This window comes from Protopterus annectens, chromosome 8.part0 (genome assembly GCF_019279795.1).
Source record: "Protopterus annectens isolate FY-2018-M chromosome 8.part0, PAN1.0, whole genome shotgun sequence".
Classification (NCBI taxonomy): Eukaryota; Metazoa; Chordata; order Ceratodontiformes; family Protopteridae; genus Protopterus; species Protopterus annectens.
This window is the reverse complement of record NC_056741.1, coordinates 944707634-944734714: the sequence shown is the minus strand read 5'-3', so window position 1 is coordinate 944734714 and position 27081 is coordinate 944707634. Positions and strand designations below refer to the sequence as shown.

Below are 27081 nucleotides of genomic sequence, written 5' to 3'. Positions count from 1 at the left end.
CACATTGAATGGTGTTTGTAGACAGGGTATCATAAAGGAGACACATTGAATGGTATTTGTAGACAGGGTATCATAAAGGAGACACATTGAATGGTATTTGTAGACAGGGTATTATGGGGAGACACATTGAATGGTGTTTGTAGACAGCATATCATGAGAAGACACATTGAATATTATTTGTAGACAGGGTATCATAAGGAAACACGTTGAATGTTGTTTGTAGACAGGGTATCATGAGAAGACACATTAAATGGTGTTTGTAGACAGGGTATCTTAAGGAGACACATTGAATGGTGTTTGTAAACAGTGTATCATGACAAGACACATTGAATGGTATTTGCAGGCAGGGTATCATAAGGAGACTCATTGAATGGTATCTGTATACAGGGTGTCATGAGGAGGCACATTGAATGGCATTTGTTGACAGGATATCATGGAGAGACACATTGAATGGTGTTTGTAGACAGGGTATCATGAGGAGATGCATTGAATGCTTTTTGTAGACAGGGTATCATGAGGAGACATATTGAATGGTGTTTGTAAACAGGGTATCGCGAGAAGGTTTTCTTCCTGTGAGAAGTATAATCTTTTCCAGAAGTTTTTGGGGGAGTGTCAAAAGGTAATTTGTTTCTGCTTTATTTGTTTTGGTGTTCTACAGCACTGTCTTTGGCTTTTGGCTGCAGGTTTCTGTCATGATGCAGGTTACATTAGTTTTATTTGTTGGCACTACAGCATTGTTACACTTCTAGGTCTTTTTCTATCTGTTGTTTGTCAAACTTCAGCTTGATGACTGGTTTCAATGGGTTTTCCTGTCCTTGTTGCTTATCATGACTGTTTGAGGTTTGCTTATTGCTGCCTTTTTTGCTTTTACCTGTTATTTGTAGATGTGACCCTGGTATGTAGTCAATATATTTCCATCTCAAGCTGGATCAGTCACTTTGGATGCTGGCTGTAGCTCTTACTGAAGTGATTTTTGGACTATTGTTTATGAGCTGTTGACACCTGGATTTTTTTTTTTGTTCGATATCCAAATCTTTTTCTGGTGTAGTCCATGTAATTCATTTGGTCTATTTGTATATCTAGGGGTCTTAACTCATTCAGCAATTGCAGCAGATATGCACAAACATAGTTCTGTCATTAGTCACTAAGTGGCAGTTAAGCTGTATTATTCTCCACATTAGCTGTCATGCTAAAACATTTATATGCACTTAGAATTTTCTTGGCAACTTCTTCTTCTTCTTTTGGGTTTTCCCGGTTAGGGGTCGCCACAGCGGATCACCGTCTGCTCATGACTGGCAGTGGAGTTTTACATTGTTGAGTTGCCAGCCCAGCGCCCAACCATCCACAGAAGGCACACACATGCACACAGTCATGCCTAGGGCCAATTTAGTGTGTCCAATCCACCTACAGCATGTCTTTGGGATGTGGGAGGAAACTGGAGCACCCGGAGGAAACCCACGCGACCACAGGGAGGACATGCAGACTCCGCACACTGTTTGATATCCCTTCTTTTATTCTTCCATGTGCAATGAGTTACTTGCTAACATGTTAATGTGTTCTTTTCTTTATTTTTGCCTGATGTCCTTCAAGGATGCATCTGCAGTCCTAACAAATCGGTTGTCCTGTCGTCAGGCAGCTCTTCGGTCGGCCGGATTCCAAAGTCTGGGTCTGGCCTCGGCTGGTGTCGCACTTCACCCAACGTCATCTCTGCTGGTCTTCGGGTATAAAGGCATCAGCCGATGCCATTTTCCTCAGTCTTTCTTGCCGCGTGGCTCCCGAAGCAGAAGCTGTTCGCAAGTGCCGGTCGGTCAGATCCAGAGATTACTACTACCGAATACTACTTCGAAGACTTCTAAAAAGCTAAGTACCCCGTTGGGGACTCTTTCTTGCCTCAGCCGATGTCAGAAAAAGTAAATAACTGTTTAACTTGTGGGAAACAAATACCTCATAAAGATTTCCACTCTTACTGCTTACCTTGTTTAGGCCCAGACCACGACGTAGCAGCCTGTTTAGCCTGTGCTTCCTTCAACCGACGAACGCTTAGGCGTCGGTCGGAGTTTGCTGAACAGTTTTTCGGCTCAGATTTTGCGTACATTATGCCGTCGGATCCTCCGACTTCTCAAATTGTTAAGAAACGCAAAGAAAAAGACCGACACTCGCGGTCCGCGGTTTCGGCCGAAACCACAGTTAAGCAAACCGCGAGTGTCTCGGTTTCGGCCGAAACCGAGCAAACGGGTCAATCTTCAGCCGAATCCATGACTACTACCGAGGCTCCTGCTACCCAAGTTGAATCGGCCTCTGAAGTTTTGCCTACTAATGTGGTTCCTTTAGAATTATCGGACTCCATCCCTTTGGATGTCTCTACCCCAGCACGTGGTGCTGCTAGGCCTCCTGCAGCCATGTCTATAAAGGCCTTTGCCAGGGCTAAAGCAGCCAAAACTGCTAAATCAGTGCCTGTTAAGCCCCCCTCTCACAGGCCCAGTTCCAGTTCTCAAATGCTTACTCTGGCAGAGGATCTCATCTCTTTAATAAAGGGATCCCAATCTCACCCAGACAGGGCCTCTCAACCTCCAGAAAAGAGACCTAGAGCAGAGCCCCCAGAGCCAGTGTCCTCAGATGATTCTTCTGATGATTCAGACATTACAGACCATCCAGAGGCTCCTTTTTCTACTTATGAAGATTCCGATGCTGAAGAATCTATTCCTTCTGCCTCTCCACCAGAGGAATTTTCCTTTGGGGAAACCTTACATGCCATGAGAGAGCAATTCCAATGGCAGGGACAAGATTTCTCAGATTCAAGAAAAAGGCTTAGGACCTTTCTACATTTACCGCAACATAGGCCCTTAGCTATACCTCCAGTTCTTCCTGTTGTGGATGATGCATTTAATGATGCTTGCACTGCTCCTGATACTTTATTTCCAGCCCCTGCCAAGCCCGATAGGTTTTACAGGGTACCGGACACTCATCACCACCTATACAAGGCTCCACTTGCAGATCCTGAGACTATCTCCCAGGGGCCTAAGGCAGTAGCTTCGACCTCAGCAAAAAAAAAAAAAAAAACCCTCTCCCTTCTGAAAGGGAATCCAGGTCCTTAGAGAGATGGGGTAAAAAAGTTTACACCTCTGCTACTCTCTCAGCTAGAGCTTTGAACTGTCAGTTTCATATGATCCAATACCAAGAGTTTATGCTTGATCAGTTAACTAAGAAACTGTCCTCTGATGATTCCTTAGATAAGAAATATGTTTTAGAAATGGTGAATAACATTCAGCAGGTTAGTAACCATTCTTTAAAATGTGGCTATGATGCACTGGAGGCTTCATTTAGATCAGCCATGACTGGCACAGTTATAAGAAGACATGCATGGTTGAAAGAACAGGTCTTGCCGGATCATGTTAAAGCAAAGCTATTAGATGCTCCTATGGATAAGGCCAGTCTGTTTGGTTCTCCTGCCCAGCAAGTAATGAAGAAAATGGAAGAGAAGGCAAAATCTGTACAAACAGTTAAAGATTTCTTACAGGTTCAGCCCCCAAGGTTTAGCAGGAACTGGCCTTCCAAAAATTGGTCCTTTCCAGACTCCTCTAAATCTCAGAGAGGCAGGAATAGACGTCCCAGAGGCAGAAATCAATCCAGTGGAAGTGCCTACAGAGGACGCCAGTGGCAAGGCAATAACCAACGAGGCACAGACACAACCACTGCCACTGCAACAGGACAATCACAGTGACTTGGCTCTGACACCGCCTACCAGGGAACAAATAGCAGCACCCTTAGGTGGAAAGTTAGCCTTATTTTCAAAAAAATTGGCACTATATCACAAGAGACAAGTGGATTTTGCAGACTATAGACCAAGGCTACAGGTTTCATTTCCACACCTTACCAGTAAAAAGAGGAATGCCAAACCTACCTCCAAATCAGAAAACAGAAGCTCTAAAACAGATAGCTCAATTGACAAAGATGAGAGCTGTGGAAAGGGTATCACCAACAGAACAGGGCAAAGGATTCTACTCCAGACTCTTCCTAGTACCAAGAAAAGAGAAAAGTTGGAGACCTATTCTCGACCTGTCCGCTTTAAACACATTCATCATTGTTCCAAAATTCAAAATGCTGACCCTACAGCAACTTCTTCCCATGCTGGGCAAGGAGTGTTGGCTGGTAACTCTAGATCTTAAGGAGGCATACCTGCACGTCCCCATATGACCAAATTGCAGAAGATACCTCAGATTTCTTGCAGGATCAGAGCATTATCAATTCTCAGCATTGCCCTTTGGCTTATCTACTGCCCAGAGTATTCACAAAATGCCTGGCATCAGTAATCGCTCATTGCAGGCTACAGGGAATCCAAATTTATCCATACCTGGACGACTGCCTGATACAAGCGGACAACAGAAGCAAGCTGACAAAAGACTTACAAAGAGTCATTTGCTTACTACAAGCCCTGGGATACACAGTCAATTTAAAAAAGTCAAGACTGATACCATCCCAAACAAGAACATTCTTGGGTGCAGAATTGGACACAGTAAAACAGATGGCATTCCTAACTGCAGAAAAACAAGAACAACTCCCTCTTTACTTCTTGGCATTAACAAAGCAGAACAAACTAACAGCAAGGAAAGCACTGCAGGCCTTGGGCTTCATGGCATCATGCATAATCCTGGTCCCCCATGCCAGACTGCATATGAGAAAGCTACAGTGGTACCTAAAGAATTTATGGTCTCAACACAGGCACAGCTTAGAAACCGAAATACCACTAATCCCATGCCTGAAACAAGAGTTCCTATGGTGGGCTCAAGCATGCCAGTCAAACCCAGGCTTGCCCTTCCACAACTTTCAAGCAAGCCAAACCATCACAACAGATGCCTCAGACCTAGGTTGGGGGGCCCACATGCTGGACAAATGCATACAAGGATTATGGACTCCAGATCAACTGCACCTGCACATAAATCAAAAAGAAATGCTGGCAGTAAAACTAGCAATCCAGAATTTCAGACCATTCCTCAAAGAAGGCCATTTAATGATAAGGACAGACAACACCACAGTCATGTGGTACATCAACAAACAGGGAGGCACTCATTCATACCCCCTATGCCGAATGACTCTGGACCTATGGAATATGGCTCTGAGCCACAACATTCAGTTACAGGCAATATTTGTACCGGGAAAAGAAAACATCCTAGCAGACATGTTAAGCAGAACTACCTCGGATGCTCACGAATGGATGCTACACCCGGACATCTTCAAGGCCATCACAAAGAAATGGGGAATGCCACAAATAGACCTATTCGCATCCCCACTCAATCACCAGCTCAAGAAATTCTGCACAAGGACATACCACCCACTTGCATGGAAGGCGAACTCTCTATCCTTCAGTTGGAAAGGCCTGACAGCATATGCATTTCCACTTCTTCCTTTGATGCACAAGGTACTACTGAAAATCAAAGAGGAGCGTCCAAGGATAATTCTGATAGCTCCAAATTGGCCAAGACAACACTGGTATCCATTGCTGAGGAGCATGTCTCGGGGGAGAACGTGGACACTACCCCTGATGCCTTTGATGTTAACTCAGAACGACTACAACATCATGCATCCAAACCTAAAAACTCTGCAACTGACTGCCTGGAACATAACATAACAGCAACTAACCCAGATTTATCCCAAAGGGTTAAAGACATTATCCTTGAGGCCAGCAGACCTTCTACAAGAAGGAACTATGCAGGGAAATGGAAAAGGTTTGTCATTTGGAGTACTGAAAGAGGAAAACATGTGTCAAAGATAGATATTGCCAACATCCTGGAGTATTTGGCAGAGCTTCTCCATACAGGCCTGTCCTATTCCTCCATCAAGATACATGCATCAGCTATTTCTGCAGAATACAGCTTCGATCCCCCTGTCTTCTCACATCCTCTACTCAGGCAGTTCCTCAGAGGAATCAAGAATGTAAAACCTCCTAGGAAACCACCATTACCAGCATGGGACTTGAACTTTGTGCTAGAAAAATTGACACTCCCTCCATTCGAACCAGCAGCAACAGCAGATCTTCAACACTTATCCTGGAAAACTGCTTTCCTACTGGCAATTACTTCAGCAAGAAGGGTTTCGAACTACAGGCCTTAATGGCAGTACAACCCTTCCTAATCTTCCATCAAGATAGAGTATCCATGAGAACTAATCCTACATTTATGCCTAAGGTGGTATCCAGAGTGTCTCTAAACCAGGCAATCCACCTACCTACCTTCTTTCCCAATCCACAGAACAGGGGGGAAAGACTGCTGCATACCTTGGATGTACATAGACAATTGCGCTACTACCTGGACAGAACCAAGGGCAATAGAAAAACTGACCAGCTTCTAGTAGCTTATGCAACAGGAAGGGAAGGAAAAGCAATTTCCAAACAGACAATCTCCAAGTGGATAGGAAATTGCATAAGATTCTGTTACTCCTACCATGGAAAGCAAATTCCACAGAACATAAGACCTCACTCTACAAGGGCTACAGCCACTACCACACCTTTCTTACGAGGAGTGGCTACCAAGGACATTATTGAGGTGGCTACTTGGACCTCCATGCATACATTTGCCAAGCATTATAACTTACCTCTATACTCTAGATCCCGAGCAGGGTTTGCCACTGCTGTTTTGCAAGGGATCCTAACTACACCATAATTCTTCTTCCTCCTCCCCTAGTTTGGCTATGGTATTCTACCCATTTGTTAGGACTGCAGATGCATCCTTGAAGGACATAGTACAGTTTTGTGCCTACCATAAATGTAGATGTCCGAACAGGATAGCATCTGCAGTCAGGATTACCCACCCTCCTTCCCCTCTGTGGTACTCCTAGGGTATTTACCCTCCTAATAGCTAGCTGGGGGGGGATCTCTTATGGTGTATTTGTTTGTATATATGTACATACATGCTTATTTTTTGTGTTTGCCTACTATCTTTTTTTGGAAACATTGGCATTTACCCAAAATTTAGTTTTCCAAGAGGGCAAATGGCATCTGGGGCAAGAAACACTGAGGAAAATGGCGTTGGCTGATGCCTTTATACCCGAAGACCAGCAGAGATGACGTCGGGTGAAGTGCGACACCAGCCGAGGCCAGACCCAGACTTTGGAATCCGGCCGACCGAAGGGCTGCCTGACGACAGGACAACCCATTTGTTAGGACTGCAGATGCTATCCTGTTCGGACATCTACATTTATGGTAGGTACAAAACTGTACTTTTTCTAGTAAGGAAAGTCTTTTATTTGTTCAAACACAAAAGTTTATGCACAGGTTTCTTATTTGTGCATTAATTTCTTTTGTTTGTAAGGGTAATCTTACAGTATTTCTGTGGACTTTCATTTTTTAAGAGATTGGTTTTAAGCTACAGTAATTTAGTAAGTAATTTAATATATATCTTGACTCACTGGAAGATTATACAGTAATCGAGACTTTGGTGCCAGTTTTGTCTGGCTGGTATCAGCATGTAAAATGAAAGCAGGAAAGGAGAACTGGTTTTGGATGTCAGTTCTGAGAACTATGTGTGTGCGTGCGTGTGTGTGTGTGTGTGTGTGTGTGTGTGTGTTTGAATGTGTATGCTCACTTGTGCATGTGCTGTGTTTATGTAAACATAGTTTTATCCAAGTGACAGTCACTACTAGTAAGATTCCACTTAAAAACACTATCTCAAACTGAGATGGTTGAAATCCTGGGGAACCAATGATTAATTTCTCTCTCCTCTTTTTGTACAATGTAAATCTTATTTGAATGTGATAAGTGTAGGTTATAACCTAGGCAGCACTGTGCATTTGTCTTAAGGCCAGTCATTTCTTTGCATATTCGTGTGATGGGCAGTCTGGTGAAGAATATAAGACCATAACTTCTGACCATGACATATTAATTGGTGTCAGTAACATAAAGCTCTGTAACCTTGTCCCTGAAAAATTTGTTGCAGCTGCTAAGTAGACTAGTAGAACACAATTTCAAGTTAAATAAGGCCAAATGTAAAACAAGTGTCTGTTTGAGCTACATGAATGGTAATCTAACTTTAAAGTGACTCAATCCTGATGCAAAGAAAAAGGGAAATGTTAGACTAAGCAAAATGTTGAAGCTAATCAGTTATTACAGAAGTCTCTAGAAAGCATGTAATATCATCCAGTGTTTTTACCTAAAGACATGACTATACCACTAGATCTCTTTCAGAGCAAGATGGAACATGAAAATGGAGCGATGGAAATGAGTTTTAGTTTGCTCAACAGACTAGTTACATATGTATAGATGTTAAAGTACTGCAGTGTGAATAAGCCAATTTTTTGCAAGTCTATACTAGTTAGAGTGGTACAGAAGCAGTAATCCTACAAGAGAATAGTCCAGTTGCCTGTGCATCAGGTGCACTTACAAGAGCTACAAAAGAGATATGCACAGACAGAAAATTAATTATTCACAACAATGTATGATTGTGAGGAATTCATACATATCTCTAAGATCATGTGGAAGGAGGCTACAGACCTTTGGAAAGCATATTCAGAATGCATTTGAGCAAATATATCTGACATTGCAAAGGATGTTAATTTGCAGTTGTGTGACCTGAAAGTGAAACATAGACTAGGCATGGAACAGCAGTTAGCAGATATTTTGACTAGAGTATGTTTACAGAAAAATAAAACTGAAATATGATGGAAGAAGAAATGCTGCTAATTTAAGTAGTGCTGAACTTGGTAGTGACAGTGAAAAGTAAAACAATTTCAGGATGTGCTGACAGTGGTTTAGGTATGTATTTACTGATATATGTTAGAGCTAAAGACTGCCTGACACAGAGTGATAATAGAGAGACAAATCAATAAGTGGTGTTAGGTTTAATGTAGAATAGACCTGCTATAGAAGCCGGCTTGCTGGTGATACACTGGTCAACAGCTGAGAGCTGAAGGACTATGGCAGGCCAATGGTGAAGAGAAGATGAAGGCCAGGAAATGATGTACCATGGTTTCACTGAAAATGTAGACTGCCCTGTGCATCCAGCTTCTAATGTTAAACACTTAAATAACTGAAAAAAAGGGAATTTCTTGCAATGTAAGGACTCGTGGAAGGGGATTTTGACAGAAAGTGCTTGAACAAACTGTGATAACAGTGATGTATAATAAGGGGGAGGAAGAGAGAAATGATTTGAGTGAAAGTAAACTTTCTAGATCACTGCAACTGTTGTGGAATATTGTCACTGTGGTGCTGTAATAATTTAGTGCTTTTAATGATAAATGCTGGCACTGTTCTTTGGATATTGGGAAGCTATGAATGTTAAGCACAACAGATACTGAATCACTATGCAATGTATTACAGTGAGAGTGGCCTCTGACTTTGCAGCTGAGGTGAGAATAAATGATAGAGTGCTGCATAAATGCACAAGCCAAAACGTTTGGTTGAAAATACAGGAGTACACTGAAGCTGAAATAAGTAATAATGAAGCAGCACAAGACAGTACTTTTGTCAGGTTTAAGACTTTGTAGTAGCTGCACCATAATAGGGGAGAGGTAAAGATTACAGTAAAAAAGTGCAGTAGGAGGAGGAAGGGTCTCCAGCTTAATCAGGTTAGAGGGATAGCTTCATATGTTCATAGGTGTTTATGAGGCTAACTACTGCAAGGGCCTTTTTAAGCCTAACCATGCATCCCAATTCTCTGATAAGTTCTGATACCCTTAATAAGTGTAAACAGGGGTTTGGTATATGAAACATTTACAAGCAGGAGCCTGGGAGATGAACCATTTACAGATTGCTAGTGTCCATTACAGATGTATATGCCAAACCAGGGATGAATTTCCTGTTCCCCATTCAGTTATACAAGTTTCACTTGAATTGGGTTAAGGAGGAACTCTGCTTCTCATGGATAGGGAGCCTGTTCTATAGACGGGATAGTCTCTGGGATATATGCCTGTTTCTCCAGCAGATTCCATTTATATCACAGGCAAGATTTAAGTTTTTTGAACAGGTAATTCTAATGCTGTTTGTTTTGTGGATATGCAGGAAGTACATCAGAGTGGGGTTTGACAATGACCCATATGCCAGGCATAGGTGTCCCCTCAAAAAACAGAATACAGGGGATAGGGCCTTGAGGCAGTCTACATAGGACATTTTACTTATGCCCTGTATTTGTTTTACTGCGGAATCTCTATGAACATTCCAATTGTTGGATATGCCTGGTTAGGTACATACCAAAGGGGTATTGTACTCAATGATAGGTCTGATCAATGCCGAATACAGTGAAATAATTATTTCCTTGGACTTAGATGCCATACCTTTGTTTATAAGTTGCAAAACACAGAATGATTTCCTCACTACTGTAAACATGTGATGGTCAAAGGCTACATTACTATCTATGTGTGTCGAACCAACAAAGGAGAAAACAGACTATAGAAAAAACAAAAAATGCCAAGAAATGCATAATAGTATCCTTTGGGAAGACATCCACCCCTGGTAACTATCATATTGACAACACAGCTCTTAAGAGTTGACCCAGTAGTCAGGGACTTAGGGACACACATAGATAAAACAAAAAAGGTAAAGGACAGAGGCCACTCCAACAAGTTCCAATTCAGTAAAAAGAAGTTTAATGAGGTTAGCGCTTTCGTACAGGTCAGTGCCTGTACTTCTTCAGACAAAGAAACATCATTTAATGAATCAGTTATATACCTTCCCCTCCAAATAAACCACATCTACCAAAATTTACATAAGTAATTAAAATTAGTAAATACAAGTTAAAAATACATTAACACACAAAATGATCCATTGGAAACAATCAATAAAAAACTCAATGAAGAAATTTGTAGAAGTAAACTACTGAACAGCCAAAAGTCCTGTAACAATAAATATGTGTTTAAAAAATATGAGATAAAAATAAAAATAAAACAAATAGTATATATATATATATATATGTATATATATATATATATATATATATGGATTCACTTCATAACACTGAAACTTCAAAATACTGAAAATGACAAAACTTCATAATACTGAAGACCAAAATACTGAAAGCTCAAAATACTGAATACTCAAAATACTGAAACTCAAAATACTGAAAACACATATTATCGTAAACTCAGCAAACAACATAAATCATAACAATTTCTACCAAATATATGCAGGGGCAAGCCCCTGCACCCATGTGGGGACAGCCCCCCCTGCTAATTATATATATCTACTCCAAGATTGCACCTAACTACACTATGTGCAATCTTTGAGTTGGTATATTTTATTAGCAGGTGTGGGGTGCAGCCCCACGTGAAGTGCAGGGGCTTGCCCCTGCATATATTTGGTAGAAATTGTTATGATTTATGTGTTAAGCTGAGTTTACGCAATATGTGTTTTCAGTATTTTGAGTTTCAGTATTTTGAGTATTCAGTATTTTGAGCTTTCAGTATTTTGGTTTCAGTATTTTGAGTTTCAGTATTTTGATATTTCAATGTTATGAAGTGAATCCATAGATATATATATATATATATATATATATATATATATATATATATATATATAAAAGAAGCAGGAAATTATGTAAATTCGTAAAATTCCTTATCCAATTAAACTCCTTAGTTTCAAGATGCAAGCTATTGAACACACATCATTTATGCCTGGATGCTTGAAGGCATCACACCTAAGTTTCCATAAAAGCTCACACCTCTCCAACCATAATGAAGTAGGGCCACCCCTAACAGTGTCAGTAACTTGTTCAATAACTCTAAAAGCAAAAGTGTGATCAGGGTAGTTTATTATGTGCTTTGCAAGTGCATTCTCAACCTTTTTATTTTTGATTGCATATATATGTTCATAAAACCTCTCTGAGTCTTCTCTCCGTCTTACCAATATAAAAGACGGGACATAGTTTACACTTGGCCAAATAAACTATACTCTTAGAGTTACAATTGAATCTGCCACTGCATGAGAATCTGTAATCCCTGACTGTAAAGAGACATCCAGTATCAATATACCTACAATAGGGGAATGTTTCAAATCTAAGCATGCCTTTTACCCTTGAATTAGAACCCTTTCTTGTTTCTAATAAGGATTTCAGGTTTTGTCCTCTTTTAAAAATAACCACTGGCTTGGTTGGTAAGCTATTACTAACATTCCCATCAGCTGTAATCAGGTCCCAATTCTTATACAAGATATGTTTCAAGAGTTGGGCCTCATGGCAAAAAGGGGTGAGGAAAGATGAAGAAAAATCGGTAGGTTTTACATGTGGGCAGATAGTTTCATCACTGGTGACATTCCCTATCATTATCTCATTTATTTGAGAATCATTCAAGATGGCTTTGTTGAAACTACTGGACCTTTTGAAGGTTACCTCATCTAATGTATCATCTAATAATGCCAGTGGGTAACCACATTTCAAAAACATGTCCTTTAAGAGTTGGCATTCAGCTAAAAAATCATCAATGTCAGTAACCATTCTAGCTGCTCGGACCAGTTGTCCTTTGACAACTGATTTTTTTCTGGTGACCTGGGTGTGAACTAGAAACATGAAGGAAGGAATTCAAATAAGTTTCTTTCCTAAAAATAGTAGCAACATAGCACTGTTTAAAATGGTCCTTACCCAAACGTATATCCAGATAGGAAATGCTTTCTTCCTGGAAATCACTAGTGAATCTTAGGAACTCTGTTGTACTGTTCATGTAATCAATGAGTTGCCTAAAGACTGTTTCATTACCTTTAAAGATGATGAAAATATGATCCAGGTACCGGGTATAAAAGTGGATGAGTTCAGAAAAAGGGTTATTGTTCAACATATACTGCTTCTCCCAGAACACCACAGGTTCATGTTTTTATAAATAGGTACTAGGCTATCTGTGTGAAGGCATTTATAAGTCTAGCCAGAAAGTGTTGGCTTTCGCTGCCCCCTTAGATTAGTTCCCTGTGCCTCTGTCCAGCAGAGCCACTAAAGTGATCCCTCAGGTAAACTTTCTGTTTCCCATACACTCGTCAAGGTTTCTCTTGAAGAGTGTTAATGAGGAGCTCTGCCTAATGTTGATTGGAATCTTGTTCTGACAAGATTGGAGAAACTAGAGCCACACGGTGATCCCATAGCTACACCTTTTGTTTGTACATAGCAAGAATCGGCAAACAGAAAAAAATTATTCATAAGTAGAAGGTCCAAAAATTCTCTTGAGATTGTTTTGAGATTGTTTAGAAGTGATCCGGATATTAATAATTTAAGCTTGGATGAAAGAATGTTATTAAAGGAGTTAACTAACAGTAATTTGAGGATATCAAAACCAGACAAAGGTGGGGGTATTGTCATAATGGATAACAGCTTGTATAAAGAGAAAATGTCTTTACTTCTGGATATTGCTCATTACAAGGTTGTTTCACTTAATGAGCTCCATGGTGCATATATGAGAATCAGGGGGTTCCTAAATGATTTATTAATTGAAGCACGAATTTCACTTGATATTTTTAACTTTTTTACTATGCCAGCACCACAAATACCCGTCATCTTCGGAATCTCCAAAATACATAAAGATTTATGCAATCCCCCTCTTCGCCCAATAGTCAACAGGCGTAACTCCATTACATACCCTATGGCAAAATTTGTTGACAGCATACTGCAATGCTTCCTGGTGAATGAACCCCAGGTATGCAAAGACTCTTGGTCTTTCCTAGCCAATATTAACAAATTGGTATTCATGGAGAATTATAACTTTGCCACTGTTGATGTGAAAAACGTATACACAGCAATTCCCACACAACCAGGGTATTGACTGAGTCAGCCAGTTACTTGTAAGTATAGGTACTGATAATGATGAATTGTACTTAGTTCAAGAATTTTTTCAACAGAGTTCCTAAGATTCACTCTGTCCTTTGCCTTTTTTTGTTTTTTTCTATAGTCTGTTTTCTCCTTTTTTTGCTTTGACACACATAGTAATGTAGCCTTTGACCATCATGTGTCTACAGTAGTGAGGAAATCATTCTATGTTGCACAACGTATAAACAAAGATATGGCATCTAAGTCCAAGGAAGTCATTGTTTCACTGCAGTTGGCATTCATTAAATGATGTTTCTTTGTCTGAAGAAGTACAGGCACTGACCTGTATGAAAGCACTAACCTCACAAACTTCTTTTTACTGAATTGGAACTTGTTGGAGTGGCCTCTGTCCTTTACCTTTTTTGTTTTATCTATGTGTGTCCCTAAGTCCCTGACTACTGGGTCAACTCTTAAGAGCTGTGTTGTCAATATGATAGTTACCAGGGGTGGATGTCTTCCCAAAGGATACTATTATGCATTTCTTGGCATTTAGTTTTAGACCCTGGCTCTGACGCCAGTTGTGTGTCTGTGTCAGCCCCTCCTGTAGAACATTTGTGTCAGTGTAGGATTCAATGACAGCTCCTAATTTGCAATCATCTGCAAATTTAGTCAGCCAGAGACCACTGACATTGGCCTTGACTTCAGAGAAGTAAATGCCAAAAAGGAGCGGTCCAAGGACTGATCCCTGAGGGACTCCACTTGTCCCTGACTGTAACCCTGGTGATGCCACTTTGGTTACTGCCTCAACAGCCTGTTGTAGGTGACATGTGGAAGAGAGAAATGACATCAGATAACTGTTTTTTCTGTCAGGATGACAGGTGTGGGGCATGTGTCTGAGCAGCATTATTCCATGAGACCAATGACTACACTAGCACTGGCTTCAAATGGGGAGAAAAATCTTGATGGCTTGCATTACTCTTTGAAATGCCGTCACTGATGCCCATTGTATGTCCAATCCTGAGCAGGCTGCCAAGCATGCAGAGTGGGGTCAGGGCAGTAAAAAAAATAATAATAATTCCAGTCTTCTTTGCAGTGAATGTCCCTGCTCCTGGTCTGCTCTCCCCTCGCAGCTATGGAAGACTATGTAATAGGGCTATTACCAAGGGAGAATAAATAGATCAGTATGGTAGACATAAGGGAGAGCTCAATGGTCAGAAGATGGATCAGTGCAAAAAAAAATCCTGAAAAAATAAGTGACAAGTAATTCTAGAAGGAATAGAAGCTAGAGGAAGTGTTTGAGGTTGTAATGTCAAAAATGGACTGGTTTAGGCTTTAGATGAATGAATACTTTATGATGGCGAGGAATAGAAAACGAGAGATTATGTATTTAGAATTTGAAAATAAGTTATTGGCAGTGTGATGTACAGATAAGTAAAGTATTACACAGACGAAAGTGACAGACAGAGATAATTTATTTATTTACATTTGTTGACCGGGAGTGTCCGACTGGACGTAGGTCCATTTTCAGCGGAGGCCCGGGAAGAAAAGCTCCACAGTTAAAATAAACAGACAGTAGTTACATTAGGTTACATAGCGATTAACAATTTAACATAGCAATTACTTACAACATATTTACAGGTGAAGAACATAGTACATCAGTAGACAACTAGAATATTTATCTGTGAAGTACATAACAGACATTAACAAATGTTACAATAAGATGTTCCTGCTGTATAATAAGTACTAGGCTTATGAGCATCTGAGCTTGCTATAATCAAGGTAGTTAGTGGAGTGGAAAGAAAGATAGTGATTGGATGGGGTGGGTGATATTATGAGTGGGAGTTGCAAGGGCATAGCCAGCATGTTTTTAGGTGCACTTTTAGTAAAGTTTTGAAGTGGGTGCATGATGGTATGGAGGTAATTGTGAGTGGGAGGGAGTTCCATAATTTGGCTATGGTGCAAGAGAATAGTGCTTCACCAGCAGAGTTATTGGCTTTAGTGATCTGCAAGTAATTTTTGTTGCTGGATCTTAGTGGTCTGGTGGTGCGATGGGTTGGAGTAGATTCTGGATAAACTAAAGAATGTGATGGAAAAAACTGTGAGCCAACTTTAAAAAAGAAGATTGAGTGGTAGTCTCATGGTAAGTAGTGCAGAAAAAGAGAATAACTGTTACATATTCAGTATCTACCTTTATACCTTCTAAATTTGTCCCCTTATCAAAGAGTCAGTGACAGAATGCCTTGTATTAAACCTCATGAATTTTTCATAAGGACCTCTTCCTAGTCTTACTTTTGAAGTTGCTGACAGATGCCAATAAATGTCTCACTCCTGTTTTGTCTTTCTTCTGGATCTTTTAGTACAGGTCTTTTGGGGAAAGTGACTCACAGACGTGTCATGAGCCTCCCTGCTTTGTCAACTTATTGGTCTTGTCCATGGAGTTTATTGTAGGAAAGCCTTGCTCAGATTTTCAGACAACTGAAAATGTTTTATGTGGTTTAATTATTGTAAGTGTTGCCATTTTTTGTGATTCTTAAGGTGCAATTTTTAAAGCATTTGGAGGAGCATTTTGCGTACAGGTATAGAAATGTGAGAGAGGAGGAAGTAATGTTTTAGTAGAAAGCTTCTGAAAGGAGAAAGAAAGATTTACTAAAGCTAGACAAACACAAGGATGCCTGCATATAATCTGGGCTTTAATTAGGTGAAGGATGTGCAGAAATGAAAGGAAAAAGTGGGAAGTAATGAGCATAAAGTGGGCAGTTTTATGTAGACTGCATTATTTCAGTGACATTGGTGGTAGAGCAGCCAGTACAGTCTTACTTAAGGGATCAACATGCTTCCATCCATCATGCAGAAGGTAGAGTCAGTCTGGCTGGGGGTGTGGGTTGTTGATGAAGTTGCATAGCTGTGGAAATCTGCTTACTCAGCAGACCTCTGATGTGGCAGAGATCCTGTCAGTGAGAACTGTAAAAGTGATCCTGCTTGAAGATTTACTCTTTATAAGTTCCTAACCCAATTCTACTTTTCCTGTCCTTTGGAAATGATTGACTACAACATAAACATAATTTACCCAATACTGGAAGTCTGTCAGTATGCTTGTTTGAAGAATTGAATAAATAATTGAATTACTTAATCTGCAGCATTTATTCCATGAAAATAAGCACTTTGTAGTTCAGATGCAGATCAAACCCCCCGCCCCAATTTAAAATTCTAGAAAAAAATAAATATGACATTAGACAAAAAACACAGATCTTAATGATAAAAAAAAACAAATAGTTGGCTCTGCAGTGCATTGTTAATTCATATAATTCATTATAGGAGTTACTCTTGGAGCTCCCTGATTGTTACTGTACAACATTATTTCTGTTGTACTACATGTATTGTAGATGAGGAAAGATGACACGTTTCTTAAGATTCATGAACATTCATTTACTAGTATTTTGTTGAGAGTGCTGATTATTTTTAGTTGTTTATTTACAATGGTAATTCTTTAGAATGGTGATTTTTAAGAAATAAAAAAGTAGATCTCAACCCCAACCACGTGTACTCCGTGGGCTCCATGGAATTGTGAAAAACTCCAGAAAGTAAAAAAAAAAAAGACTTCATATAAGGACATATACAGTGCTGAAACAGAACATACATTGAAAAAATCCCAATTCCCATGACACCTAGTCTTAAATAACTCTAGTCTTAAATAAGTCTGTAATAAAACAAAAAAATCTCTTGTTTTCCCGCCTTACTGAACTAGAGTAGTCCAGTTTCAGAGTTGCTGATCCCTGGGCTTTGTTTTTAGTTCCTGTTACTGATCCATTGCCTTATTAGGGAGGAGGGAAGTTTCTTTGCTTACCAGTGGGAGTGGGAAGCACTGAGCAGCCTTTCTGTCCGATTTGGTGAAGTTTCAGCCAGAAACTAGTAGTCCATTGGTCGTTTTGGGCCAATTCCTAGCTCCTTTCAGCCCCCTGCTATAAAACACGCTAAACACGTGTTTTCCAGCTTGTACCAACTCAGCACAGATCCTCGTGGTGGCCTGCAGAGTGATCCAAGCAGCAGAGAGCTAAAAGAGTGACTTTCTACCAGATATAAGTATTTTTGTGGCTTTCCCACTGTTATTTAAGCTAGCGACTGCATTTCGCCTGTTTTACTGCTACTTTAAGTGATTTCTGCATTTTACACTGTTTATTGCACTTTAAGTTACTAATTGTTGCAAATTGTTTCTGTAGGCTACACACTAAAGTGCGCTAGCCGATTTACAGCATTTATAGCATTTACTGTCTGTTTTTTCCTTGTCTCTGTAATAAAACAAAAAAAAAATCTCTTGTTTTCCTGCCTTACTGAACTAGAGTAGTCCAGTTTCAGAGTTGCTGATCCCTGGGCTTTGTTTTTAGTTCCTATTACTGATTCATTGCCTTATTAGGGAGGAGGGAAGTTTCTTTGCTTACCAGTGGGAGTGGGAAGCACTGAGCAGCCTTTCTGTCCGATTTGGTGAAGTTTCAGCCAGAAACTAGTAGTCCATTGGTTGTTTTGGGCCAATTCCTAGCTCCTTTCAGCCCCTGCTATAAAACACGCTAAACACGCGTTTTCCAGCTTGTACCAACTCAGCACAGATCCTCGTGGTGGCCTGCAGAGTGATCCAAGCAGCAGAGAGCTAAAAGAGTGACTTTCTACCAGATATAAGTATTTTTTGTGGCTTTCCCACTGTTATTTAAGCTAGCAACTGCATTTCGCCTGTTTTATTGCTACTTTAAGTGATTTCTGCATTTTACACTGTTTATTGCACTTTAAGTTACTAATTGTTGCAAATTGTTTCTGTAGGCTACACACTAAAGTCGCTAGCGATTTACAGCAATAACTGTCCGTGTTTTTCGTTGTCTCTGTAATAAAACAAAACAAATCTCTTGTTTTCCCGCCTTACTGAACTAGAGTAGTCCAGTTTCAGAGTTGCTGATCCCTGGGCTTTGTTTTTAGTTCCTGTTACTGATCCATTGCCTTATTAGGAAGGAGGGAAGTTTCTTTGCTTACCAGTGGGAGTGGGAAGCACTGAGCCTTTTGTCTGATTTGGTGAAGTTTCAGCCAGAAACTAGTAGTCCATTGGTTGTTTTGGGCCAATTCCTAGCTCCCTTCAGCCCCCTGCTATAAAACACGCTAAACGCGTAAGCGCGATTTATGTGAGTTACCACTGTTGCACACAAGAGCAGCGCCGGTTAAACAAGGTTAAACTATTTGGGCCATCTAAATTCCACTCTTCCAATTTTCCCTTAAAACTACCTTCCTTGAGCTGTACTGCTGATCTAACCAGCATATCCTATAACTGAAAAGTTCATCTCTACTTGATTCCCAAGTAGACTATTCTCTATCTGTAAAGCCTAGCACTTACTCCTACAGTACTTGCACCTTGATAAAGCACTCTTATTATAGATAGTACCCCACCAGCCTAAAACCCACTTCCCCCGGAGTCCTTTGAAAGTCTCTTTATCTACTACTTCTAGTATGTCGAGCGATCAGTTGCTAGTGTCCTCTCCAGCTCAACTGGTGAACCTGGGAATATTGAGGCAATGTTACAACTGCCTCATGTACACAGACAATCCTCTCCTTCTCCCACAAAACACAAATACATGCGAGAGATGCAACTATACGGCCAAACTGGAGGCTGAGCTCTCTCAACATAGGACTGGCAAGACCAGACAGGAGGAGAAGGTAACCACACACAATACATACCCAGTCACACATGGTACCATCACAACTTCAAATCATACACATACTCACACAAAGACATACTCGGAGGCTCTGATCAAAAATTTACCAAAACAGCAGAGGCCACCAAAGCAGACACCCAAACAACTACCACCTCACAACCCAACACATGCAACACATAGACCACACAGTCAGAGTGTCAAACAGTCACAGCCCTTAAGGCCAAACAAAATGCCAGACACACTTGTCATTGGTGATTCCATAGTCAGACACACTGGCGTCCCGCTCACCAGACTGAGTAAAGAGAAGGTCACAGTAAGCTGCCTGTCAGGCGCTAGAATCCGCCACATAACGCAAGCACTCAGGTCTCTCAACAGCAGGTACAAGTACGACTCAGTCATTGTCCACGCTGGTGTCAACGACCTGAGACGTGCCTCCTTGGACTACATGAAAAGGGACATCGAGGAGCTCTCTGATTATGTAGCCCAGGCAGGTATGACCCTGACCTTGAGCAGTATCCTACCTTCACCTAGAATGATGCCACAATACAGTGATAAGATGATCAGCTTTAATAATTGGCTTAAATTCTGGTGTCATTCAAAGGGGATCCAATGTCTGTCCGCCTGGGATGACATGCTGGACAAGCCACGCTGCTTGCAAGGGACGGCTTGCACCTGTCACCCTGGGCTTCCGGATATTGGCAAAGGCTCTTGCCACCCCCATAGTGCCTTTTTAGGCAAGGCTCAAATTCTAAACCTACCACCCTAGAACACCAAAAGGAAAAAAACTAAGGGTAATGCTGCTCAATGCCAGAAGTCTCAATCTCAAGATGCACGCACTCGAGGCCCTTCTCAATATGGAGAACATCGATGTCTGTGCTGTGACAGAAACCTGGTTCAAGGCTCCTGAGAGCACCCCAGCACTAACAGGTTTCACCTCATATCATGCGTTCCGGCCCCAAAATCCGGACAACACCAAGAAAGGAGGGTGTCCATATTCATAAAGGACACCCACACCTCAAGGTTGGTGGCAACGCATGATGCATCGGAGACCATCCAGGTGCAATTAACCATAGGCAAGACTGCTCTGCAATTTGTAGCATGTTACAGGCCACCCTCTCAAACTCAGGAACCTCACATGGCCTTCCTGAAAACATTGGAGGGATAAATGTATCTCCAAACACCATCATACTAGGTGACTTTAACTACCCTAATATAGACTGGGAACACTACTCAAGCCCGAACACTCTAACCCAAAGATTCCTGGAGTTCATAAACTCAAATGCCATGGAACAACTAGTCACCATCCCCACAAGAGGAGAAAACATACTTGATCTCATCATCACGAACATGGGATCAAAATGTTCAACACCGAAGTATACCCCTCACTGGTGAGATCAGATCATAAACTAATCTCGCTGGAGGTCCTCATCCGCCCCACCTGAAACAAAAAGACCACAGTGAAAAACTTCTCAAAAGCCGATTTCACACTTCTAAAAACTAGTGTGGTCTCCTTTAAGGCCCCTGAGCCAGTGGTAAACATTACTCAAACCGCTGAATCACTTACAAATGCCTTCTACCAGCACCTACAGGACTGCATGGATCAGGCAATCCCAAACAAAACTAAGACTCTCTGTACCAAAGGCAAGCGTCCAGTCTGGTGGACCCCAGCCATAAACAAGCTCTACAACAAAAGGAGGAAGCTACTACAAGATAGAGCAAAATCCTTGAAAGGTAAGACACCTTTGATCATTATAAGTAAAAACTAAGAGCTCTCATAAAATCATCCAAGGCAAATTTTGAGAGAAAAATCGCCAAGGACTCTAAAGAGAATCATAAGGCCTTCTTTAGCTATGTTAGAAACCTAGGAGGAAACTCCCAGATATGCTCAGAATTAGTTCAAAATGATGTGAAAATTACTGAACCTACACACATTGCCAACATACTGGCTGACAGGTTCAGTGCAAACTTCTCCCCTCCCCAAAAGGAGAGATATCTATTCCAGAGGATTGTAGCCCCCAAACATCTCCAACGCCCAGGTGAGAACTGCCCTCACTAAGGCAAAAACACAGCATCCATGGGACGGATGGTGTCCCCGGCTGTGTGCTTCATGAACTCAATGAGGAATTAAACCCACAGTTAGGACAGCTGTTTAATCTTAGCCTCACCTCAGGATACGTGCCAAGGAGTGGCGCACGACTGTGGTCCCACTTCATAAGGGCGGTGCCTCCACAGACCCTGGAAATTACCGCCCATTAGCTTGACAAGCCTTATCTGCAAAGCCATGGAGAGGATCATAATGGAACTCATAAAGAAAGACATAGGGAACTTGCAGACTTTGGATCCAACTCAGTTTGGCTTTGTCAAAGGCAGATCCTGCCTCTTAAACTTGGTTGACTTTTTCAAGACAGTCACCAAGGCCATTGATGAGGAAAGGCAGTCCATACAGCCTACCTCGACCTGGCAAAGGCCTTGACACAATACCCCACTCAGGTATCATCGAAAAACTCATCAGCTTGAATGTAAACCCATACATCACAAGATGGGTTGCAAACTGGCTAAGTGACAGAACCCACAGGGTCAGAGTTGCTGGAGCCATGTCAGACTCAAAGCCTGTCACAAGTGGTGTCCCACAGGGCTCAGTCCTGGGTCCACTCTTGTTCGGCATCTACTTTTCTGAAGTACAAGCAAACACAGGAGGGTTATGGCTGACAAAGTTTGCAGATGACTGCAAACTGGGCCATAGTCGAAAACACATCTGACACAGATATCCTCCAGAAGGGCCTCACAGAAATGGATAACTGGTGCCAGAGCCATGGCCTGAAGTTAAACGCCAAAAATGCATAGTCATACCCTTTGGGAAAAACAAGGCTACCCCTAGCTACCATATAGGTGGCAATCCACTGAGCACAGAAAAGTCATCAGAGATCTGGGGACCCAGGTTGACAGTAGCCTTTCGTTTGACACTCATGTTGCTAAAGTAGTTAGGAAAACCTTCTATATCACCCACCTGATCATGAAGGGATTCACATCTAGATCAAGGGAGGTCATCGTCCCCTGTACTCATCACTTATTAGACCTATGATTCAGTACAATGCCCCGTTCGAATGTATCTGACCAGACACCTGCTGCAGCTTGAAAGGCCCCAAAAGTTCCTCACCAAAAGGATAAAGGGTCTCAAAAATATGTCTTATGCTGCCCGACTGAAAGAACTCCAGCTCTATTCAGTCTCATACCGCTTGCTCAGAGGTGACCTGTGCCTGACATATAAGGCCATGTCAAACCCAGATTTGATGAATATGCTTCACCTCAAAAAATCTAGATCCCTCAGAACCACAAGGGCGGGAGACTTAAACCTTGACACGGTTATAAATAGAACGTGCTGGATGGACAGATTCATCACCCAGAGACTCCCTATGCTGTGGAACAAAATCCCGGTACATGTGAGGCAGAGCACCTCTCTGGTCTTGTTCAAGAGGAATCTTGACCAATGGATGGGAGATTGCAGATATACCCCAGGGATTACTTCAGCGTCACTGCTTGACAGAGGCACAGCAAAATGATAGGCATAGTTTTTATTCAAACTAAAGGGGTGGCGAAAGCCACATAACTATGGGCTAGGCTTATAAATGCCCTTGGGCAGATAGCCTAGTATGAATCTATGAACCTATGAACCTATGAACATAGTACTGTAACATAGAATTCTTCCATAATATGACACCAGAGGTTGTATAAAAGTCCAAGTTATAAACAGAAGTGAAAAATGCAAAATAAATAAATAAATAAATAATTACATAAATAAAACATAGGATACATGAAACATGTAGTTGATTTGGCTATATGGGACACAGGTGGACAGTAGTCTCTCCTTTGATAATCACATCACCACAGTAGTCAGGAAATCCTTCTACGTGGCACACCTCATCACAAAAGGTTTCTCATCCAGAAAAAAAGAGGTCATTGTTCCCCTCTACTCATCACTCATTAGACCCATTATAGAGTACAACGCCCCTTTTGGTATGTACCTCACAAGACATCTCCAACAACTGGAAAGGCCACAGAAATACCTCACAAAGAGGATTACCGGCCTCAAACAGATGCCCTTCACTGACTGTCTCAAAAAACTCCAGCTTTACTCCATCGCTTATCACCTACTCAGAGGCGATCTCTGCCTAACATACAAAGCTATGTCAAACCCAGAGCTGTTGGACATGCTCCACTTAAAGAAATCCCAATCTCTCCGAGCAACACACTCTAGGAACCTAAACCTTGTCACCATAATAAACAGAACATGCCAGAGGGATAGATTCCTGTCCCAGAGACTTCCCATACTCTGGAATAAACTACCTGTCTATATCAAACAAAACTCCTCATTAGCACTCTTCAAGAAAAATATTGATGATTGGATGGGAAATAGGAAATTCACCCCAGGGATCACCTCTGTGACTCTGCTCAACAGTGGCACAGGAAAATAATTTTCTTGGTTGGCAAAAGCCAGGGTACCTTTTTGGCTGGGCTTGTATAGGCCCCAGGGCCGATAGCCTAGTACCTACCTATGAACCTATGGCCCTATGGAGCCATTTTAAGCCTATCTATGATTCCCCAAATGTTACACCATGTTTTGAAACCCCATAGTAATTTTAAGTGTTAGATATAGACTCAGACATGGGTGATCAAGCATGTACACACTTTTTTACTGTAAACATATACTACTCAGTCTCACTTGTGGCTTCACCAGTCATGAGACAATTTTTACCATGCCCATATATTATCTGTTCTTGCATATGTGTCTGTATGTGAAAGTTAATGTTAATAATATGTATTCATTAACCAAGTGGGCCCACAGTCCTTTATCAGGGACAACCTAGGAGCAATATCTAGTTAAGTGACTTTCTCAAGGTTACCCAGCAGGCAAACAAGGGCTGAGAGAATCAAACCCTATACTATAGGAAATCCAGCTTACAATCCTAACCTCTACACCAACTGCCATATTATATATGCTTGAGTACACTAAAATAAACTCTGTAGTACCATAATGGCTAGCTGTCCTTCCATATCACTGTTACAGTATCCATAACCTAAGGGATCTCCTGCCAAGAATAGTCCAATGTCCAGCCAGCATACCAAAGCCTTTATTACTTATTGGCACTGTACATCACATGTATACTCCCTGCACATGGTGTAGGGTAAAAAAGTGATGGATAGATGCACATAGTCAGAACTTCTTTGCTGCCAGTCTGAATGCCATTATTGAATGTCGGTCTGAACGTCATTCTGCTGTGCTGGTTACCAAGCCACATTTCAGATAAGTGCTTCATTTGGGTTTCTTATCTTTCTTCTTTTTCTTTTTTTTTTTTTATTCAATGCCTTTGGGTTTATTTCATTCAGAAAGGGAAAGTGTTAGTGTGGGAGGCAGATTCCCCATAAAGACCATCACAACCAGTGTCTTTACTATTTGGGTGCTTCCCACAACCATATCCAGTGTTCTGTCCACCAGCTTTTTGCCTCTAAAGCCTGAGAGCAACAAAATTATAATTAGGTTTTGTGAATAATTTAAAAGTATTTTTATACAAAAAGTTTTTTTTTATTTTGGTTGTAATAAGAAATGCTTTATTAATAAAATAATTATTTTTTATGTACTTGCAGGAAAAACGTAAAGTGTTATAGTCAAGTTTGAAGGTGTTTTTAAAGTGAATGTTGATTGGATAATTAAACAAATTAGTAGGTATTTAAAGTGAGGTTTTGTGAAGTGTATTAGTTCTGAAGAAATCCTTGTTATTTGGACGAAAGCGCTTAACTTGTTTTTGAGTTTTTACTTGGATTTGTATTAAACTCTACTTTGTTGTAGCCTTGAATTCCAGATTTCATACAGTTTCTGTTGGCTTTTAAAAGTCTTTTATTTTGTATGAGTGCACACTTTTCAGGGTTGTTATAGATTTAATGTTAACGCTTTTTCTTCTTATTCTTTTACAGCTTCAGGAGTATCAGAATATGACTATAATCTAAATGTTAATGACAAATCATCAAATTATGAGTATGAAGACAAGGTAAATTTTACTTGTTTATGCAAATGTCATAGTGCAAGATAAGACTATTTGTACACAATTTACTGTCACTCATGGTCTTTTTAGATATTCTAATTAGTATATCTTCAATCTGTAAATCTGCTGTGCTAATTGTTGAGTTTGTGTTTAGAAAATAGGTTTATAGTATTGCAGTTCTTAGGGCTTAGAAAATGTTGTCTTTTCGTCTACAAATTACTGGCCAGTGATTTGACTGGCTGGAGATGAGTGTTATGGATTGCAGTCTTTAATGTGTTACTTCTGTTCAGAAGTGGATCATAGTCAAATGTGGTCCAAGGTAGGGTAATGGATCAACCCCCCCCCCCCCACACACACACACACACAAACACACCACAGCCATTCCAGTGTCCTTTTACTTGGCTATTTCTCCCCAGTTACCATAAACACTGTTAAAACAGGTCAGTGTGCATACTGTTTTCTTCTTTACTTCTACAATGATTGTATATGTTTGGATTTAATTTAAAACTTTTATTTCAAATGTTATATCACACATTCATTGAAACTGCATTGAAACCCACATTCAAAGAAAATGCATCTGGCCAGTGGTGGATTAAGTTTAATTTTGGGCTGTGTTCTAACCATAGGCCACTTAGACACATTTTTAGGACCATGCAAACATACATGTGCTCTTTGATTCACCTTCCTGATTGTATTAAGTTATATTCCTTGTATAATACAGCACCACTTGTCAGAGTATGTTTCAAATTTGTACTTTTGAACATTTTTCCAATGAGCAATGAAATAAAACATATAAACCAGTACTGACAAAACTACTCATTTCAGAATACTTCAACCATAAAAGGCCACTCAAACTTCTATCATTACAGTCCAGCAATATCAGTCAGTACACACAATATCTGCAGAAGTAAAAGTCATCTGAAAAATTACACATTAAATAGATGAATAACTAAAGAAGAGGTTGCTGCTGGCAAACAAGGTTGTATTTTAGTGGTTCATGTACAAATTCAGTGCCTGCTGCCCCTGAAGAATAAATGGCTTATGTTACATTAAAGAAAAATGGTAAGCCGGTAATATTTTGTAACAGGGAATTGCTGGCAAACAGACAACAGGTTCATGGTTACTAGGCATCTCATTCAAAAGAGGACACGTACAGGAGTGCAGCCCCCCCATCCATCCTTAAAGTACACCACAGTTTCAGCAATCCATCTACATGGTGTGGGAGTAGAACCCACTGTCGTCTGCATCAAAGCCAAGTATACTACCTTTGTGCTACTAACTCTGCAAAACTCTGTTGCACAAATAGTAATAGCCATTTGCTAGGTAAAAGAGTTGCACATTGAAAATAGACTTAGCATTAGCAACAGTAAACTTCTCTTTCCTTGAAACTCAAGATGCCTTGAAAATGCACTGAAACTCATAATTCCTTGAGCAGTCTGGTAGTTGGTGTAGAGGATTCAGGCTCTTATCTCTTGTAAAACTGCAAGGTTTGAGCCTGTGCAAGTTAATTAATTAACCTGCCGTCTGTAAGGAGGAATTTCTCTCTCTCTCACACACACACACACACACACACACACACACACACCTTATGGAAGTGAATGTACATTCCATGGCAAAGAAGGAGAAGGAGGAATGTACATGTCATCT

General features: G+C 40.8%; 1 protein-coding gene across 3 annotated transcripts in view; it reads left to right on the top strand.

Annotated features, from left to right (window-relative positions):
• The window catches only part of LOC122809173 (amyloid-like protein 2), a 1365390-nt gene that overhangs the window by 1177458 nt on the left and 160851 nt on the right, over nucleotides 1-27081 (top strand). For all 3 annotated transcript variants that reach the window (XM_044080467.1, XM_044080466.1, XM_044080465.1), the window contains one exon: nucleotides 25367-25440. In XM_044080467.1, coding sequence (XP_043936402.1) covers nucleotides 25367-25440 — 74 coding nt within the window. The remainder of the gene's footprint in view (nucleotides 1-25366; nucleotides 25441-27081) is intronic.